The 20,821-nt window shown below is 40.1% G+C and overlaps 1 protein-coding gene across 8 annotated transcripts in view; it reads right to left on the bottom strand.

The window, feature by feature from the left end:
- Positions 1–20,821, bottom strand: part of ARHGEF12 (Rho guanine nucleotide exchange factor 12) — a 154,052-nt gene that overhangs the window by 25,197 nt on the left and 108,034 nt on the right. For 6 of the 8 annotated variants that reach the window (XM_044386578.3, XM_026505552.4, XM_026505549.4 and 3 more), the window contains 13 exons: positions 19,971–20,063; positions 17,604–17,714; positions 17,227–17,325; positions 11,889–11,931; positions 11,477–11,582; positions 10,908–11,045; positions 10,386–10,418; positions 9,948–10,062; positions 9,158–9,263; positions 7,546–7,758; positions 1,966–2,098; positions 1,108–1,143; positions 618–772 (listed from right to left, as the gene is read on the bottom strand). In XM_044386578.3, the coding sequence (XP_044242513.1) occupies positions 618–772; positions 1,108–1,143; positions 1,966–2,098; positions 7,546–7,758; positions 9,158–9,263; positions 9,948–10,062; positions 10,386–10,418; positions 10,908–11,045; positions 11,477–11,582; positions 11,889–11,931; positions 17,227–17,325; positions 17,604–17,714; positions 19,971–20,063 (1,381 nt within the window). The remainder of the gene's footprint in view (positions 1–617; positions 773–1,107; positions 1,144–1,965; positions 2,099–7,545; positions 7,759–9,157; positions 9,264–9,947; positions 10,063–10,385; positions 10,419–10,907; positions 11,046–11,476; positions 11,583–11,888; positions 11,932–17,226; positions 17,326–17,603; positions 17,715–19,970; positions 20,064–20,821) is intronic. The other 2 variants (XM_048217041.2, XM_026505550.4) reach the window with 1 other exon arrangement.

The raw sequence follows: 20,821 nt of genomic DNA, 5'->3' as shown, positions 1-20,821 counted from the left end.
TGGTTATCTAATTTGCCTATAAACCCTCATGTCTGAGGCTAGACTTGTTATTTCACCACGCCTCAAAGTTATCAGACACAGGAAGGGTATTTATTTCAATCGCATCCCAGAGATGGCGGAGGGCATGGCATCCATGTCACCCACATCTCTATCACATAGATGCTAGGGTAAAATAAAGAACACTGCACTAGGATAAAGGGACACCCAGATCCCAGTTTCCTCCCTATCACTTATCAGCTAGCTGTGTGACCTTGATTAATTCAACCAATCATCCTGAGCCTGAGCTTCCTCATTTATAATCTATGCATAAAAATAACTTAGGCCGAAAGTAAAGCGATGGACCAAGGTTGTCTTAATGACTGTTCAAGATCTATAATGCTATGAATCTTAAATATCCTGAAAACTAAACACCTTCTCCTTTTAAATTATCATTAAAAATCATAGAATCATTTGCATTTTTTGAATTGGAAAGCTCAAGGATCATCTATCTAGTTTAATTTCCCTTTGTATGGAACAAAAGGCTAGCAGAAACTGTGAAGCAAATTCTAAAGCTCAGGGGCTTGTTTTAGTCGAATAAAACTCACTATACGGGAACAACAAAATCTAATTAAACTCACCATTAATTACTTCCTGTCTTTTGATCTCAGAAGGCTTTAGTCCCAGTAACACTTCTCGACTAACGAGCTGTTGCCAGTTCGGTGGGTCTGTCTCTAAGTCATTTTCAAACTGTTCATCCTCACTTTGACTTTCTCCAAAAGCTATGCTGTCAAACCTGATGAAAAAAAAAGATGAATTCTCTTTGAGGACATCAGATGGACAGTGGGAAATAGCACAAGTTTGTATATTACAGTAGATAAGTCCTATATCTGAAGTAGTGTTTAGCACAGGGCTGAAACATCACCCTCTCCCACAAAATGACTTACATGTGCTATATATGTATCTCTATAGATACCTTTTGCATGATTTCTGTTTATTAAGAATTTTCTTTTATACTATCTAACAGATTTGTGAGCAGGTTTTCTTTTCCTTTAAAACTAGGATGCTTGAGAAAAAAAGATATATTTCTTAAAGTATGCCTCTACTGAAAGTTACTTTAGGATTACTCACTTTCGAAAGGGCTTTGGTGTCCCATGTTCAGTCACCCTAAAACAATGGAGAACAAAGAGTCAACATGAAAACAAAACAGTAATCAAGAAATTCATGCCAAGGGACCTGAACACACATTTTTCCAAAGACATACAGAGAGCCAACAGACACAAGAAAAGATGTCCAGCATCACTCATCATCAGGGAAATGCAAATCAAAACCACAATGAGATATCACCTTGTCAGAATGGCTAGTATCAGAAAGATAAGAAATAACAAGGGTTGGTCAGGATGTGGAGAAAAAGGAACCCTTGGGCACTGTTGGTGGGAATGTAAATTGGTGCAGCCACTGTGGAAAACAGTACAGCGGTTCCTCAAAAAATTAAAAATAAAAGTACCATACAATCTAGTAAGTCCACCACTGGATATTTATCCAAAGGAAATGTGTAAGTCAAGGGGATGAAAGGCACCGCATAGGGAATGGTGTTGTAACAGTGTTTTATGGTGACAGACAGCAGCTACACCTGTGGCCAGCACAACATAACACATAAACTTGTTCAATCACTATGTCCTACACCTGAAGCTAAGGCAATACTGTATGTCAACTATACTTCAATAAAAAGGAGAAAAAAATTTATGCCAGGGATACTCAAAACTGGGTTAGACTACAGTGGCTGATAAGTAATTCTTCTGGATATTCTAATGATTTATTATAAATTAAAGACATACCAGTACCTAATATTTACTACCAATAAGTTCTAGTGCTTTCCCCCCCAAAAAAACATGTGGGAAAAATGCTACAAAGTATGGCAATAGTATACAATGAAACAGCCGAAGCCACTCTTAACCTCCCCAGCCCCCAAAGATATCACTGAATCACCTTTCCACTTCCCATTCCTCCTCCTGCACTTGGTCTAAAGGAGGAGGTGGGAAATCAAAGACAGTATTCGGAGTCCGAGGGGTGCCATCTACGCAGTCTCCAGATGCTGGTGTTTCTCCAAGTTGCTTTGATCCTGAAAAGACAAAATTCGGACACTCAGATGGTGTTAATGAAGATGATTCCCCAAAAAAATCAGTCCCCAAAGAGAACTTCAACCTATCCATAGCCTCACTCTTATTTAAACAATTGCATGTTAGTTAGAACCCAAATTCTGATATATAAATTTTAAAATGCCCTAAAAAAAACAACCAGGAGTATCATTTTTTTTTTTAAGATTTTACTTATTTATTTGACAGAGAGAGAGACAGCCAGTGAGAGAGGGAACACAAGCACGGAGAGTGGGAGAGGAAGAAGCAGGCTCCCAGCGGGGGAGCCTGACGTGGGGCTCGATCCCAGAACGCTGGAATCACGCCCCGAGCCGAAGGCAGATGCTTAACAACTAAGCCACCCAGGCGCCCCTGGGAGTATCATTTTTAAGCAACTTTAAAAAAAATCAACATAATGGGGTGCCTCAGTGGCTCAGTCAGTTAAGCCTCAGACTTGGTTTCGGTTCAGGTCATGATCTCAGGGTTGTGAAATGGAGCCCCAATGTGGAGTTCCACACTGGGCACGGAGTTGGCTTGAGATTCTCTCCCTCTCCCTCCCCCTCCGCTTCTTCCCCTGTGTGTGCACACACACACTCTCTCTCTCAAATAAACAAATAAATAAATAAAAATTTTAAACATCAACATAAGACATGGAAACTCAGAAGAGCATACGATGAGAAACATTCTCTCACAGTCATCTTTTTCTATCCCCTGTGCCAATTTTCTTCAACCACATTTTACTTATTATGGGGGTCTAATTAGAAATAATAACCTCATAATTCTATTTCTTGATTTACTATCTTTAGGTAATATCTATTTCTTTCTCCTCTGAGGATTCTGCCCACTTATACTTCCCACCTTCACTTCCCCATTTCTTCCCAATGTTTAATATTATTATTACTAGTTGGGTTATTGCTTATTACCTAATTTAAATGATAGAATTATAGCTACACTTGTTCCATCAAGGAGTTAGTACCTTAACTCTCTTCCATATCAAATTAGGTATTTAGTACCCCTATCCTTCCCTGTAATTGTATTTCTTTCCTTCTACCGTTCATTTCTTTCAACTACATCTTTCCTTGTGTCATTAGGAGGACTTTCTACATTTCCATGATCTGCAGCCACAACTAAATATTCTGTGCCTTGCCTATCTGGTTGATTCTAAAGGTCTGAAAACCCAGAGTGCTTATGTTATTATGCCAGTCTACATACTGTCATACATAAAATACAATATACAATATATTACATATACATATTATTCCTAACCAGGCTAGGAGATACGTTAGTTAGGATTATGTTTCCTTTTCTGCTGGTCCAATGATGGAATAGAAATAGAATGTTCATTCCACCAAGGTCATCGATTCCACCACTTACTTTAAGATTATGCCATTTTTTATTTTGTTTTATATTTCTTCCTTTCTTCCACCTCCCTCTGTCCCCCCTTCACTCCTTTCTTTTCCCCCTTCCTTTCTTCCTTCCTTCCTTGTATGGTGGCCACAGCTGGAGCCTGGGTAATCTCCGAAGGCATACTTTGTTTCACATTTAAATCATGACTTAACTTTCTTGAACAACTTTGATTTTCTCAGCATTTCTAAATGACTTCATTACTATCAAAGCACTATCATTTTATCAAGTCTCAGATTTCTTCATTTGCTACATCATACTACCAACTGCTTAAAATCTCCCTTTTTCTTATCCCTTAGTCCTTGAGTTTAATCTGGAGCCCCTGCTCCCTTGGCCTGTGACCTAACTATCGTCTGAGACCTGCCTGCCCTTCACCACTTCCCTGGGATGTTTCTGCTATTTCCTAGACCCCATAACATTCTCTTCATTTTTCTCTCATTTTGCTGGACTGTGTATCTTCAAATCATGTTCAAGGAAAGGGTGCATTTCAATTAACATCTGAATCCTGGCATATCTGAAAATGTCTCTGTATCTTCCTTCATTTCCGATGGGTAGCTTGGATGGACATAGAATTCTAAGTCCAGTAATTTTCTTTCAGTAAGTTGCAAGACCTGGCTCCCTTGTATGCTAGCCCCTGGTGTGATAACGAGAAATGTGATGCACCATTAATTCCCATTTCCCTTCCCTTCAAAGCTCTCTCTCTCTGGTGCATGGAAATTTCCAGAGACATTCTAGGTATGGCTCTTGTTCTTATTATTGTTATTACTCTTGTTATTATTCATCATAGGTGGTTCCCTGTTAACTCTTTCTGTCTGAAGCCAAGTCTTCTTCCCTCTGAGAGAGGTTCTATCATTTCTCTAACTGCCTCTCCTCCCTTTCCTCTGCTGATGCTTCATCAGAGAGACAGGTATCAGACCTCTCAAAGTGGCTCGCTACATAATTCTTGTCTCTCTGATTTCTATCTCTTGACATTTCTGATATATGTTCTCAAATATTTCCTTGACTTTATTTTTAGGGACTTTTTTTTTTTTTTAACTCTTGGCAGCTGTGGTGGTTTGAAAATATGTGCACAAATTCTTTGCTACTCCTCCCTCCCTTCAGGGGTGGAGCCTAATTCCTCCCCACTTGATTGTGAGCTAGATTTAGGGGCTGGCTTCTAACTTGCTGAAGTGAAAATGTGCACCTACAGAGACTAAGTCGTTAAAGGTATGGGGGTGCCTTTCTCGATCTCTCTTTTGGATCACTTGGGGGAAGATGGCTACCATGTCATGGAACATTCAAGCAGCTCTATGGAGAAGCCCCTATATATGGTGAGGAGCCAAGGCCTCCAGCAAGGAGCTAAGCCCCTCTGCCACCAGCCACCTGCATGAGCGCAGAAGCAGGTCTCTGGCCCCAGCTAAGCTTTCGGATGACTGACTGACATCTTGACTGCAACCATAAGACAGAATTGCCCAGCTAAGCTGCTCTCATGTTGCTCGCAAACCAAAAACACGACATCATAAGTGTTTTTTGTGTGAAGTTACGAAGTTTTGAGGTAGTTTATCACAAAGCAGTTGATAACGAATACAGTAGTTATTGTATTGTATGTAATAGTTATATTAAATCATTTTTTAGTCTCTGAGTGCTCTTTTCTTCATAGCATTATTATTCTTGTTTTATAGATACAATAATTTTTAAAATTTCCCCAACTATACTATCTCATTTAGAGTTTTTTTTTTTTTTTTTTTAAGTTCATGTCTTTTACCTAAGTTATTGTTTCCTGCTAAGGGCAGTTTTTCTGTTTATTTTGTATTCTCTTTTTCATACCATTAATAAATTAGTTGGGCATTATGCATTATCTTAGGTCTTGATTCTAACAAGCAAATCTTGCCAAGAGTGAGGAGTACTATTCATATCTGAGAGTGCAAGACTGGGTAGCTGCTGTGGCTTTCTGTGGCAGCTGTATGGAAGTAGGTCCATTTCCGCTGGGAGCTCTCTGGGCAGGGTGAGACCTTGGCATGTTTACTGTCAGGCTTTAGGCCCCCAAATGTTAGAACGCCAGGGAACTGATATCATAGAGGACTCATCTCTCCCTACACAATTCATTCAACTTCTCTAAAAGAGAGCACACTCATTTTCTTCGGGTACATAAATGACGGAAGATTTATATTCTACCATGCAAGGATCAGGAACTGCTGACATCATTGTTTTGATTACAGACCTTCAATTAATTCATTATTTTCGGCTTTACTTCTTACTCATGCATTCCATAAGACATGCCAACTCGGAGCCCAAAGTCTCTCCAGGGTTCTGATGGGCAGACTGGCTTCCACCTGGGACTCCTTGAACAAATTATGGACTCCAGCTTTCTCTATGTTGTTTTACCTTTCCAACCACTCTGGTCCACTTTTAATGTCCCCCAAATTTGTTGAAATCTCTTACATGTTGATAACATCTTCTCTTCCTCTACTTCCTTTCTCTTCATGTTTTTTATTTAGCTGCTATTGGTTACCTATCTACCTTGTTTTTATTCAGTGAGAGCTGGGAGCCATGAATTAATGCGTGTGCTCAACCCAACATCTTCAGAATTTCACAGAAGACAAAACCTCCAGATTTTTCTATAAATGTCACCTCTTCTTCTTTGTCTTAAATCCACGCTCCCCTCTCCTCCGCCCCATTCTGCTACAGCCCTCTCAAATAGAGACGGATGTTTCCAACATACACTGTGTACTTCAGGGTAGAGATGAGATAGATACCCTTGTTCCTCAATACTACTTTTAGACCATTATCTTGCCTTCTTATAAAAATCCCTTGCTGCACTGAGGCTCTCACTCCTAGGTATTATCACATGCTCTCCCCCTCCTCATGACAATCATCTGGCAATACTGAACCTTCGGCTGCTGGCTCACAGTTTTCCCCTCCCTGCTAGTATCACATAAGGTGACCTCAAAACCTGGGGATGTTAAGGTATTCCAACTCCTGGCTTTTTGGTCCCTTACTTTCTTCATCTCTAGTAACTTCCCCTGGGCCACTTCAGTGACTACTCCCACAGCTTTATCCTTGACTTTGTCATACGAAAAACTGGACTACTTCCAAAGTCACTAATATAGATAGGCATTCCCGTCTCCAAATAAAATCACTGATTCTCCCAGTTCACTTAAGAAATCCATTAAAACAAGTATGAAGAAATATGGTAATAAGCTCTTTTCCCAATGACCTATAATTACTTCACCTCTATCTCTACCCTTCAAGTCCCCTTGCCCTTCTCTCTCTGCTAATAACCTTGCCCTTCATACACACTTTGCCTCTCATCTATGCTCTCCTCAAAACTTTGTCCTATTAGTTATATACAGTCTATCACCTGCATCTTCAACCTCTTCCTCTCAACGAGCTTTCTTTAGTATTAAAAAAAAAAAAACCTCTAGTAACTCAGAGTTTTTAGAAAGTCTTCTTCAGGCTCCCCCCACATCGGCCTCTAACTACTAAGTCCCCCCAACACTCCTTTTACCCTTGCATTACTGGATCTGGCACAATTTCAGTTTTTATTCAAGTGATTATCTCCCCATGAGACTACACAGCACAGGGTAGGAATCTCTGTATAATTATTGTGTGCTAACAACTGATACAAAGCTAATGCCTGACAAAGACCTCAGTCAATATTTCTTTTTTTTTAAAGATTTTTAAAGATTTTATTTATTTGACAGCCAGCGAGAGAGGGAACACAAGCAGGGGGAGTGGGAGAGGAAGAAGCAGGCTCCCAGTGGAGAAGCCTGATGTGGGGCTCAATCCCAGAATGCTGGGCTCACGCCCTGAGCCGAAGGCAGACGCTTAACAACTGCGCCACCCAGGCGCCCCTCAGTCAATAGTTCTGAACTGATGAAAGCTCAAAATTATCATTCAGCCTGGATTTACCACTGGTTATGGAACATTAAAATGTTAAAAATAAATTAAATTGGGATTCTTGATTGAAATAATATGCCACTCTGTTTCTCAGTGTGATTGCTGTAAAATCCTGACACTTTGTTATGGTCACACTATAGCATTAGCTCACCTGTATCATTCTCTTTCCCTCCTTCCTGGGAAAGAGTGGCCCCTGAAGCCACAGAGGACATGGAATTGGCTGGCAGGTATCCGACGTCCGTTCCTTCACCTGCTAACCCACTCTGGCGCAACTTAGCAGGGTCCTGAGGCTCAGGACTCACGGAAGAGGGTGTGGATAAGTGCTTTGGGTGCCGCTGTTTCTGTAGCTCCATGGCCCTGCCAACTGAACAGAAAGCAGTGGTTAACAATCTATGCTGCAAAAAAGCTAAAAAAAAAAAAAAATGATGTAAAGGATCTAACAAAATGTCTGGAACATGGTGGGCCCTAGGAAAATACGGATTATTGCAGAGTAAGGAACAGACAGACAGATAGGAAGAAATGGCAGAAGAAAGGAGAGAGAAAGAGCACAAAAGGAAGGAAGGAAGAAAAAACAAAAGAAAAGAAAGTAAAGAAAAGGAAGAGGAAGGAAGAAAGAGAGGCAGGCAGGGAAAGGTGGAGGAGGGCTGGAGAGAAGGGAGGAGAAGGTAGAAGATGAGGGGGAGAGACAGGAGGGAGAAAAGGAGATGCGAGCAATGGTGGGGGCGGGAATGCTGAAAGACAGAGGCACACAGACCTGCACTCACTTGTGAGAGTGAAGATGAAGGCTGTTAGCTCTGCGAGCTCCTGGCAAGTTCCCTGCCCCCCTCCCCAACACTTGCAGCTTCATCACCCCAACATGCCTCAGAGACCATGGAGACTGCTCACAGCCTGCTCACTACGCCTGCTCACATCAGGAACCAAAAAGTGAAACACACTCACGTCATCATCACTCATAGCACCGCACCCCCTCATGCAGCTCTGGACATCCCTAATCCTAAAATTCCTCCTCCCCTCATTCCTAAATTCTTCTTCTACATCCCTTGGAACTCACGGTCAGGATCTGTGAGATACTCCATCCTCCTCAACCTCTTCTCTAAGAATTTCCCTCATCTTCTCAGTGCTTCTCAACAAGGGGCACTACCAGTGTCTGACTGAGAATTCCTCATGGTGCAGAACGTCCATGTCACTGTACCATGACACTGCCCCCACTCCAACCAGGCCAATATTTTCAAACATGGTGCTGCCCAAAGACCACTACGTGACCCGATTTCCCTCCCTGAGGTTCCGCCCTCCCTATTTCTCCCCCAGAGCAGTGGGCTCATCTCTCTCCATTAGGCCTGAGAGTGGAGGGAGGTCAGGAAATAAAGCACAATAGAGAGGGGGAGAAATCGCAGAAGTATGGAGAGCAAGTAATAAGTGTATAGAAAAGATGAAACAAAGAATGGTGGAGAACTCCATGCATGTTTGTTTTTTTTTTAATTTAACAAATAGAAGTTGAATGCAAACAAAATCAGAATAGGTAAGTAAATTATGTTATGGACAACTGCTAGGATACTGCCATTAAAGAAGATGTTTAAGATAATGATAGAGCCACATGGGGGTAGTTAGTCCAGAAATAACCTTGAACGCAAACAAGGCACATTGGAAGCTCTGTGGAATCATTTCAAGAACACCTTTCTCCAGCAATTCATTCTAGCTAACTAAGCCTCTAAAGGGAAGATGGCAGGGGTTGGTGAGAATGCCGCTTTTCCAACTTAACATACTTGCACTATTGTCATGACGGCTTGGTCTCCTTGGGGGTCCCAGGATGCTGGGGAATCCTCTGCGCTTCCCTTTTTCTTCGCCTTCTCGATCTTTCTTCATACTCTGCTAGAGTCGAGATGCAATCAGAGAGGTAAGAGATACATAACAGCACATTTCTTCTGTGGCTTTCAAATACAGAAATGCAATTCTAATGGGCAGCTGGAAGAACTGGTTAAATGGGAGTGAAGGACACTCACACGAGGCGCTTGGTAGAGGCCGGCACACAGTACCGCGCACACATCAAACTCAAGATGTCTTTCCAACCCCTTTAGAGCTGCCAATCTTGGAAAACCAAGAGGCAGTTTTATAACACATCTACTGGGAGCCCATTCCAAGCAATTTATTCATCCACTGAATGAGTACTTAATAAGCTCTTAATGTGGGAGGGCACTGTGCTAAAAGCTGGGGATATGATGGAGGCCCTCGCCCTCACACAGCTCCACAGCCTCACAGAAAGTAAACAGAAACATCCATAAGGACAAACTGTGACAGGTGCCATACAAGGAAAGACAAAGGCCGTGACAGGATTGGGATGGCATTCTGTATAAAGTGCACTCCTCACAGTCTCACCATTACTTTACATGCCTGGATTTCCCGCTAGACTTCTGAGTTCCTTGAGAACAGGGGCCATATCGCACACCTGTCAGCATGCCCAGCGCTAGCCCACTGAAACAGTAAGGACTAGAAAGGAAAGCACTGCAGCCCGTGGAAAGCAGCACAGAGACCGAACACACTATTATCCAGCCTTACCTTGATTTTTGGAAGGAATCCAATCCGACCCCGCTTGTGCTCCAAATTTCGAGGTTCTTTCACTTTTACCCCCAAATGCTTCATGTACATAAGGATAACATACTGCATTGTTGAACTGGAGGAAAAGGATGAAGTCAAATAAGAATTCTGAGAAGGGAAGGTGGAAAGAATAAAGATATCGAATAGCTTCAAAAACCCCCACGTTGCAATCCTTAGAATTCACTCATCAAGTAAAAACTAAGGAAGCATCTATTCATTGCAAACAGAAGAGGATTCTACTCAAGACACTAGAATATTAGTCGAAGAAAATTGAGGCCACCAGAGGGAGACAGTCTGAATTCTGAAGTTAAAAGAAAGGAATCCTAATTTCAGATTGACAGGAGAAAAGAGAGGGTTTTTTCCCCATAATATTCTAGGGGGAAAAACCAGTTATATTACCTCTTATCTTCTTCTACAGCCTGAGCAGTCATCCTAAAAATAAAAATATTTCAAAATTAAATACTGATGTTTAATGAAAGAGTTGCTATTAACTCAGATACCCGAAACAACAGAACAGTACCGAATGCTTTGGGCCACCCTCAGTCTCTGTCACCTGGCATAAAACACCAGAAGAACTCAAACCCCTCCAGGGACCACACGCTTTTCTCACTCATGTCATCAACTGTCAGTGTTTTCTGGGCTGAAATAGTTTCAAAGCCTATGAACGGATACCACTGCAAGTGCTCAACCGTTTTTGATCAGTTGGAAATTTTATAGTTACTCATTTTATCAATACCCAGAAAAAGAAACATAAGAACTTTTCTAAACATCAGCAAAAATTAAAAATTACAACATGAAAACCCCAATACATAGCTCCACATACACAACCTGACACCCCTTCTACATTTGCTCCAAGTGTGCTTTCAGCATAATGAGCATCTCAGGAGAGAGGGCATGGCCACAGATACTTCTGTTACTTACAACACTTCTTCAATTTTGGCAACGATCTGTTCTGCACATGCCCGTTCCTTCTCCAAAGTGACCCGGTCCTTGTCTCGCTCTGCGTCAAGTTTAGTCAGTTCGCTTTCAGCCAAGGTCAGCCCCATGCTACGCTTCTGCCTAAAGGAAACAAGACAAACTTCCTGAGGTAGCCCAGAGAAGAACGATCTCCCTCTGGAGATGCTTCCTCAGAGTTTCCGTAGCTATGAGTTTCTAGCAACAGGCAAAATGTCAGTTTTCTATTTTGGGGCCCCTGTCACCTGGGACACCAGAGAAAAAGAATTCTGGAGGCGATCACTCAACAGAACATGCACCCTGAGGGAGCACGCTTAGCCTAGAAGAGCAGGGAGCTCAAATCCTGAAAGCGTGTGGAATGGGGACTATGGACTCAGTACCACTCCAACTCTTTGACTCCAGGTGTTCATTTATGTTTTAATCACAGTGATAAAGACTACATGCTAGGCCAAGGACTTCACGTGTAACTTTTTCCTACCTCAAAAGAAGGTTCATTCAGAATGACCATATCAGCTTCTATCACCCACCAAGCTTACCGAAAATCTTCCAAGTGCCTCTGAACTTCTGGGTGGACTCTTTCCTGCATAGTTTGGATATAGTGGCGGTGCAGATCCTCGGGTATAAGCTCAGGTCTTCTTTTTTCTGCATAAAGAAACGGCAAGGAGCTGTATGATTTAAAGGTATATTCTGTGTGTTACAATGGGCAACATATCAATGCTATTTGGTGAGAACTTGGAGTAGGACAAACAGAAGGTCTTCAATGCATTTTATGTATTTTACCTCACAATACAGATTTCATATACTATCCTTTAAATGTATTACAGACTCTCTCTCTGTTGTGATTCAGATGCTCTACTGGTCACCTCATGACAGATAAAACCTTTAGAGATGAGCTGAGCTACGACTACACAGACATAATTCTCCAGGATACCGATGCTCCACACTTACCTAGATCTACTGATATTTCATCAGGCACAGAAACTTTCAGGTGCTAAAACAAAAATGCAAACAAAAAGTCAAACCCCAAGGAGGACTTTCCGAGAGTATACATAGTACTTGTATAAAGCGAAGAGATGCGACTTGGATAGCTGTTTTTACAATCACATGCAGGTGTAAGCTCACTTATCCCATCCAACTGTCACAGCTCCAGAAGGTCCCACTATTTAAACTTGAAAATAAGCCCTTGCCCCAAGGATCATGCTATACGGGAAATATCTGTAGTCACTGGTTAATATATTCAGTTATACAACATCTGACTCAATACAGCTAAAACCTAAACTGTGTGTATACTGAATGAAAAACTTAGTCATACATAACCATGACGTTTTTTTCCTGTATTTGAGACTATTGCCCACATATTGCCAGTAATTTACTTGTAAAAGTTAAAGAACCCTCACTACATTCACGCCCCAATGAGGAGGTATCGGATCAATGTTGAGGCTTTGGAGTATTAAATCGCCAATAACCATCTGTAGTTTTTACTGCTGAGCCAACTGAGGTAACTGAGTCATAAATAACTTCTTAGCTAGGATTTTCCACATAATAACTGCAGTTTCTGGTCTCATTACCACATAGTTGTGTTTTCCCTCTCATCAATCTGGGAAATGTCTTGGGAAAAAAACTTATTTTGCATTTAGAGAAATAATCTTAACCTCTTTGTGCTTACTTTGTATTGCATGCCTACTTAAGTCATCTACGGCCAGAATCTGAATAATTCCTGTAAGATCTAAAGCTTTACCTTTGAAAATAAGTCATTGCTGAAAATTACAAGATCTCTAATATGTCTGAAGAATGTGAAATAGATGTCAAAGTTTTCTCTTTAACTGAAGTTGCCACACAGTAGCTCAAATCAACTGCCCTAGAAGTACTGATAGCACAAATGCAAAAAAAAGATTTACATGCTCATTTCTGTATTTATATGAAATAATTGCCACCTGTGATATAAAAGAATAATTAACAAATAAATCTATCAGCGTTCTTACACTTTAATGTTGATAAATTTAATACAGATCATAAGCAGCAAAATAAAGATTTGACTTAGCTTGGAGCTCTTAAGAAATGTGAAATTAACTTCTAGGGACTTACCCAAAGTAAATGAAAACACTAATTCCAAAAGATATATGCGCCCCTATGTTTACTGCAGCATTATTTACAGTAGCCAAGATACAGAAGCAACCTAAGTGTCCATCGACAGATGAATGGATAAAGAAGATGTGGTAGATACACATAATGGAATATTACTCGGCCATAAAAAACAATGCCATTTAGCCATTCACAACAACATGGATGGACCAAATGGGTATTACACTAAGGAAAATGGTCCACCCAGAGAAGACAAATACCATATGATTTCACTTATATGTGGAATCTAAAAACGAAAACCAATGAGCAAACAAACACACAAAAAGAACAGAAATGGACTCATAAACACAGAGTAGACTGATGGCTGCCAGAGGGCAAATGGGGTGGAAGACAGGTGAAATGAGTGGTGGGGATTAAGAGGTACAAGCATGCAATTATAAAATAAATAAGTCACAGAGTACAACATTCATTAGTGATAAAAATCCTCCACAAAGTAGGTCTTGAAGGAACATACCTCAACATAATAAAGGCCATATTTGAAAAACCCACAGCTAACATCAGACTCAATGGGGAAAAACTGAGAGCCTTTCCCCTAAGGTCAGGAACAGGACAGGAATGTCCACTCTCACCACTTCTATTCAACATAGTACTGCAGTCCTAGCCACAGAAAGCAGACAATGAAAAGAAATAAGGGCATCCAAACTGGTAAAGAAGAAGTGAAACTTTCACTATTTGCAGATGACATGATACTATATATAGAAAACCCAAAGACTCCACCAAAAAACTGCTGGAACTGATCAACAAATTCAGTAAAGTCGCAAGATACAAAATCAGCATAGAGAAATGTGCTGCATTTCCATACGCTAATAATGAAACAGCAGAAAGAGAAATTAAGAAAACAATCCCATTTACAATTGCACCACAAATAATAAGACACCTAGGAATAAACCTAACTTAAAAGGTGAAAGACCTGTACTCTGAAAACTAATAAAAGAAACTGAAGATGACACAAAGAAATGCGAAGACATGCCACGCTCAAAGATTAGAAGAACAATATTGTAAAAATGTCTCTATTACCCAAAGCGAAGTACATGTTCAACGCAATCCCAATCAAAATACCAGCAGCATTTTTCACAGAACTAGAACAAACAATTCTAAAATTTGTATGGAACCACAAAAGACCCTGAATAGCTAAAGCAATCTAGAAAAAGAAAAGCAAAGCTGCAGGCATCACCATTCGGGGCTTCAAGTTATATAACAAAGTTGTAGTGATCAAAACAATATGGTTCTGACACAAAAAAAGACAAAAACAAATCCACAACTATATGGTCAACCGATCTTTGACAAAGCAGGAAAGAATATCCAGTGGGAAAAGGACAGTGTCGTCAATAAATGGTACTGAGAAAACTGGGCAGCAGCATGCAAAAAAATGAAACTGGACCACTTTTTTACAACATACACAAAAATAAATTCAAACCATTTTAAAAATCTAAATGTGAGACCTGAAGCCATAAAAATACTGTAAGAGAACACAGGCAGTAACCTCTTTGACCCTGGCTGTAGCAACCTTCTTCTAGATATGCTTCTGGAGGCAAGGAAAACAAAAGCAAAAATAAACTACTGGGACTACATCAAAATAAAAAGTTTCTGCACAGCGAAGGAAATGACAAAGCTAAAAGGCAACCTACGGAACGGGAGAAGATATCTGCAAAGGATATATCCAATAAAGAATTAGTATCCAAAATATACAAACTCAACATCCAAAAACCAAATACTCTAATTTGAAAATGGGCAGAAGACATGAACAGACATTTCTCCAAAGAAGACATACAGGTGGCCAACAGACACATGAAACAATGCTCATCATCACTTACCATCAAGGAAATATAAATCAAAACCACAATGAGATATCACCTGACACCTGTCAGAATGGCTAAAATCAACAACACAAGAAACAAAAGGTGTTGACAAGGATGTGAAGAAAAAGGAACGCTCGTGCACTGTTGGTGGGAATGCAAACTGGTGCAACCACTCTGGAAAACAGTATGGAGGTTTTTTAAAAAGTTAAAAATAGAGCTCCCCTATGATCCAGCAGTCACACTACTGGGTATTTACCCAAAGAATATAAAAACACTAATTCAAAGGGATACACACACCCCTATTTTTATAGCAGCATTATGTACAATAGCCAAGATATGGAAGCAGCCCAAGTGTCCACTGACTGATGAATGGATAAAGAAGATAGTGCATATATAGACAATGGAAATTATTCAGCCATAAAAAAGAATGAAATCTTGCCATTTGCAATGACATGGATGGAGTTAGAGAGTATTATGCTAAGTGAAATAAGTCAGTCCAAGAAAGACAAATACCAAATGATTTCATTCATAAAACAAATGAGCAAACGGAAAAAAGAGAGAGAGACAAACCAAGAAACAGACTCTTAATTAGAGAGAACTGAGGGTTACCAGAGGAGTGGGGTGGGGACTGTGTTAAATAGGTGATGGGGATGAAGGAGGGCACTTGTGATGAACACTGGGTGATGTATGGAACTGTTGAATCACTATACTGTACACTTGAAACTAATATAGTACTGTATATAAATGAACTGGAATTAAAAGCTTATAGGGAAAATAATAAGTAAGTTATGGGGATGAGAAGTATAAACAGGAAATACAGTCAATAATACTGTAATAACTTTGTATAGTGACTAGGTGGTAACTACACTTTCCGTGGTGAGCATTATGTAATGTACGCAATTGTGGAATTACTATGTTGTACACCTGAAATTAATATAATACTGAATGTCAACTTCAATTTTTAAAAAGGAATATAAAATTCAAATATATTTCAATATATTGTCATTTTTCATGGAAGTAAATTATCTTAACAAGTATGATGTGTAATATTTTAAACAATGGCAGTATAATCAGAACCCTAATGAATTCACTCAATAAATATCTGAGTGATCAGTCTGTGCCAGGATCTATTCAGTGTTGGAGAAACAGCAAAGAACAAAAGTATCTGCCCTCACGGGAGCTTTCCATTCAGGGCAGAAGAGCAGGGACAGAGACAAAATAAATAAAAGTTCTAGGGACAACGATAACACAGGAAAGATGACAGCAAGGGAGAGGGATAAAATTTCACATAGGCTGGTCAGGGATGGGCTCCCTGAGAAGGCAAGTGTATTCCACCATGTGGAGGTGTGTAGGCAACTTTGTAAAGAAAAACAACGAAAATGGGGCAAGAGCTGGAGGGAGAGGTGGAGCCAAAATGTTTCTGTGTATGTCTGCTTTAGGCAAACTCATAACGTTTGCATGCTAATGTGAACGATTCAGTAGAAAATAGAAAACTGACAGGGCCACAGAGGACGACAACTGCTCGGATCCCATTGTTGAGCAGGTGGGAGGAAATACAGCCCAGGTGAACAGGGGAAGAGTAGGGCTTGGAGAAAAGAAGGCAAGCTCTGCATGGCCTCAGAGAAAGGCCAGAGCATATAGGATGATGAAGGTAGGGGATATCTGTGGCAGAAGTTCTCCTGCAGGTACTTCAAACTTCTCACAGAAACTGCAAGGTTCTCCGCTGAGAAAGGACAGGAGAGGAAGCGATGAGGTTTCGGGAGAGGGAAGGTGGGCAACAGTTATCAGAGAGAGAGGTGAACCTGTGGAAGGCCCAGGGAGCAGTAGCACAATTACCCAGGAAGCATTAAGGGTTGTTACTTACCCTACGGCACAGCTAAGAATAATAAAACTCATTAGTTTAAAGACCTTATAAAGATTTCTACTAGTAAAATAAAACACTATTATCATTTATGTAAGATCTTTCTACCACTTTTTAGTTAAACTTGTGCCTCCGAACTTCAAAGAGGCCAACCGGAGTTCATTATGCAAGTATTATCCTTTGGCTCCTAATACATATGTATGCATATCATTTGTGTTCTCTTTTGCACTCTCTTAATTATGCACCGTATTAACCCCAATATACATATGTACCCCCTAACACCTACTGTGAGAATTCATAGCCTACAACTCATTTAGAAATGATAAAAGTAACAGTCAAGAGTAATCAGTAACTGAGATACAGTACAGACATCAGAAAGTCCAAAAAAATAAAATCCAAAACCAGGGGAAGGAAGACTGGAAGTAGGAGTCCAATAACTCAACATACTACAGCAAAGATTATATAATATTAATTGGTAACTTACTGCAGATCGATCCAGGAAGAACTGATGAAACTCAAGGAAGACACGACGAGTCTCCTTGGAATTGGTCTGCTTGTACAGGTCTGAATAGAGATAACAGAGCTGTAGTAGAGGAAGAAATGGGAAAGAGAGAAAAAGGGAGAAATCATGAAAAATGTCATCTGCTAGATCTTCAGCAAGTAGGAAAGTTTCCAACAAGTAGGCCACTACAAGCAATGTCATCATTACCATGCAACCAAGTTTTAAAAAAATACATTGCATTTTAACTATCTTACATCTACCCTGATATATTTAGAAACGCATCTTGCAGAAGTGAGAGGTTTTATGGTATAAGAATCAGTGTAAGAACTCTGAACTGGCTAAATGGTCAAACACGTTACCAGCGTCGCGGGGTCAAACTGTGAGACCACGTGGTGTAAGAAAACAGCCAGGTGAGCAGGGCGAGATTTCAGCAGCTCGATGCTCTGGAAACAGCTGCACTGCCCATTGATCTAGAAGAGGAAGTACCAATACATCAAGAATTCCACCACACTGGTGCAAAATGTAAGGTAAACTCAGTTAAACACAACTATCCAAATTTTACTTTGACCTACCCTAAAAAAATTCAAGATTTTAAAAATTTCACTGGAATGTATTAGCACATGGGCTTATGGAATCTCTTCCCCTGAAAATTAATAACCTCTTGGAAACAGGTTGGAAGAAAGACTATCTTAGGAGAATGCAAGTTTAGAAGAAGATGATGATCGAGGAGCTCAGATGTCTACATATCAGGATGCAAAAAACAGCATTAACAACACTTCTAAAAATGAAATGGGAGGTTTTCTGCCTGTTAATGAAATATATGTCTTCTTTTGAGCTAACGCAGAAATGGTGGTATGAAAATGGAGATGTATAATTTTAAGCAAGACGACTCTGAGAAGAACTGTATGCTCCCTAACTACACTGAACACAGAAAACTAGTTAAACCTAAAGTAACCTCGAATCACAATTTCCACTTAATTTCTCACATCTCTAAATAGAGAAGAAAGTTAATCTAAACAAATAATACCAATTCTTCATGATCTCCTTCAGAAAATACAAGAGGAGGGAACACTTCTCAAGTCATTTTAAGAGGCCAGCTATAGGGGCGCCCGGGTGGTTCAGTTGGTTAAGTGTCTGACTCTTGACTTCAGCTCAAGTCATGATATCATGGTTGTGGGATCGAGCCCCGCGTTGGGCCCTGGGCTCAGGGGGCAGTCTGCTTGGGATGCTCTCTCTCCCTCTTCCTGTGCCCCTCCCCCCAACTCTCTCTCCCTCTCTCTTTCTAAATAAATAAGTAAATACAATCTTTAAGAAAAGAGCCAGCATTACCCAAATATCAAAACCAAAGATACTATAAAAAAAGAAAATGACAAACAAATAGTCCCCCATAAAAACTGATGTAAAAATCATCAGCAAAATAATAGCAAATTGAATCTGACAATATATACAAAGGAAGATACATTATGACTAACTGTGGTTTATCCCAGGAATGCAAAGCTGGTTCAACATGCTAATATCAATCAATGTAATTTACCATGTTAAGAGAATATGTTTAAAAAAAAAAAAACTCACATGGGGTGCCCGGGTGGCTCAGCTTTCAGCTCAGGTCATGATCCCAGGGTTCTGGGATTGAGCCCCACACTGGGCTCCTTGCTCAGCAGGGAGCCTGCTTCTCTCTCTGCCTGCCACTCCCCCTGCTTGTGCCCTCTCACTCTCTCTCTCCCTCTGACAAATAAATAAATAAAATTTTTTAAAAAATAATTCATGGGGCGCCTGGGTGGCTCAGTCATTAAGCGTCTGCCTTTGGCTCAGGGCGTGATCCCAGAGTCCTGGGATCGAGCCCCACATCAGGCTCTTCCGCTGGAAGCCTGCTTCTTCCTCTCCCACTCGCCCTGCCTGTGTTCCCTCTCTTGCTGGCGCTCCCTCTCTCTCTCTCTAATAAATAAATAAATAAATAAATCTTTTTTAAAAAATTAAAAATTAAAAAAAAATTCACATGATCATCTCAATCATTCAACAAAGTTCAACATCCATTCATATGGAAACTCTGAACAACCAGAAACAGAAGTAAACTTCCATAACCTAATAAAAAGCACCTATAAAATACCTATAGCTAACACCTCATTTAATGATGAAAGACTAAATATCTTTCTCCCCAAGGTCAGGAATAAGGCAAGAATATCCTGTCGCACCACTCCAATTCTATCTCACAGCGGAAGTCTTAACCAGGGCAATAAAGGTAAGAACAAGAAACAAAAGATAAACAGATTGGAAACAAATAAGTAAACAAGGAAATAAATATGGTTATCTATGTAGAAAATCCCAAAAAGTTATTTTAAAAAGCTCCTAGAAGTAGCATATGAGATTATGAGCAAGACCGTGGGACACAAGGACAAGAATCAAGCCAGTCATATTCCTAAACACCATCAATAAACAACTGGAATTTTAAATCAGAAGAATATATATTTAAAATTACATCCCCCTCTCCCAAAATGAAATACTTAAGTGTAATTCAATCAGTCCTTATCACCTTTAAAAGCAAAGTCATTTCTACTGGTAAAAGTTAAAATAAACAATCCAAGTAATTAAACAATTAATCTTAGTTCTAAGACACAACCTTAAATCTTCACAAACAGAATTTCAATCTTCAAAAAGCATTCATTTTCACAACAAATCAAAAATGTCAAAGAATTAATAATTCGTGTTTTAGAGAAAAATGTCATCACCTGTTCATGTTCAGTACCGAAATCATCATCCTCTGCTCCAATAATATGAGGTGCTATACGGGGAGAGGGACTCCCAATGAGTGACTGAGTATCCTGGTAACATTTAGAGAAAAGGAACAGAAAAATTATCTGTTGGTCAAATCAGGGAAAGAATGAAGCCAAATCATCAAAAAGAAATGGTTCACTAAAACTGATTTCGTTTTATTTATTTTCTTTAAGTGCTTTATTTTCAAAGAAGTGGTTCTCAAATTTTCAAGGCAATGAATCACTTTAGCAAAGAAAACCACAACAGTATGGACTGTTTCTTGGAGAGAGAGAGAAAAAAAAACACTTCCTCTGGAAATAATTAACACCTTTTGCTCACTACACTCTTGGATATCTGATTCTAATCACTGTGTGTGTGTACTCCATTCATTTCATATAGACCTTGTCACAGGCAGAAAGTTGGCTTACGTAAATAATTACAATTCTAAAGGGCTAGAGTAGGAAAAGTGAATGAAGACCACAGGACAAAGGAAAAACGAGAGTGGAAATGGTAAGACGAAGTGAGGAGAGAGGTTAATACAAAGACTTCTATTAACATCGCATAATTGAAAGCTGTTCCTGAACGCTGTTTTTTCATTTTCAATTCATTTTCCTAAGTGCATAATGCAGGGTTTTTCAATCCTGGCGCTGCTGACATTTGGGGCCGGATAATTCTTTGTTGTGGGGGCTGTCCTGTGCATTGTACGATGTCGGGCAGCATCCTGGGCCTCTACCCACCCACTCCATGCCAGCGGCAGCCTCCCAGTCATGACAATCAAAAATGTTTCCATACACTGCCAAACGTTCCCTGAGGGACAAAATCACTC

This window comes from Ursus arctos, unplaced genomic scaffold (assembly GCF_023065955.2).
Source record: "Ursus arctos isolate Adak ecotype North America unplaced genomic scaffold, UrsArc2.0 scaffold_22, whole genome shotgun sequence".
Taxonomy (NCBI): Eukaryota; Metazoa; Chordata; class Mammalia; order Carnivora; family Ursidae; genus Ursus; species Ursus arctos.
Note: the sequence above shows the minus strand (reverse complement) of the source record. Positions and strands in the feature narration are given on the sequence as shown.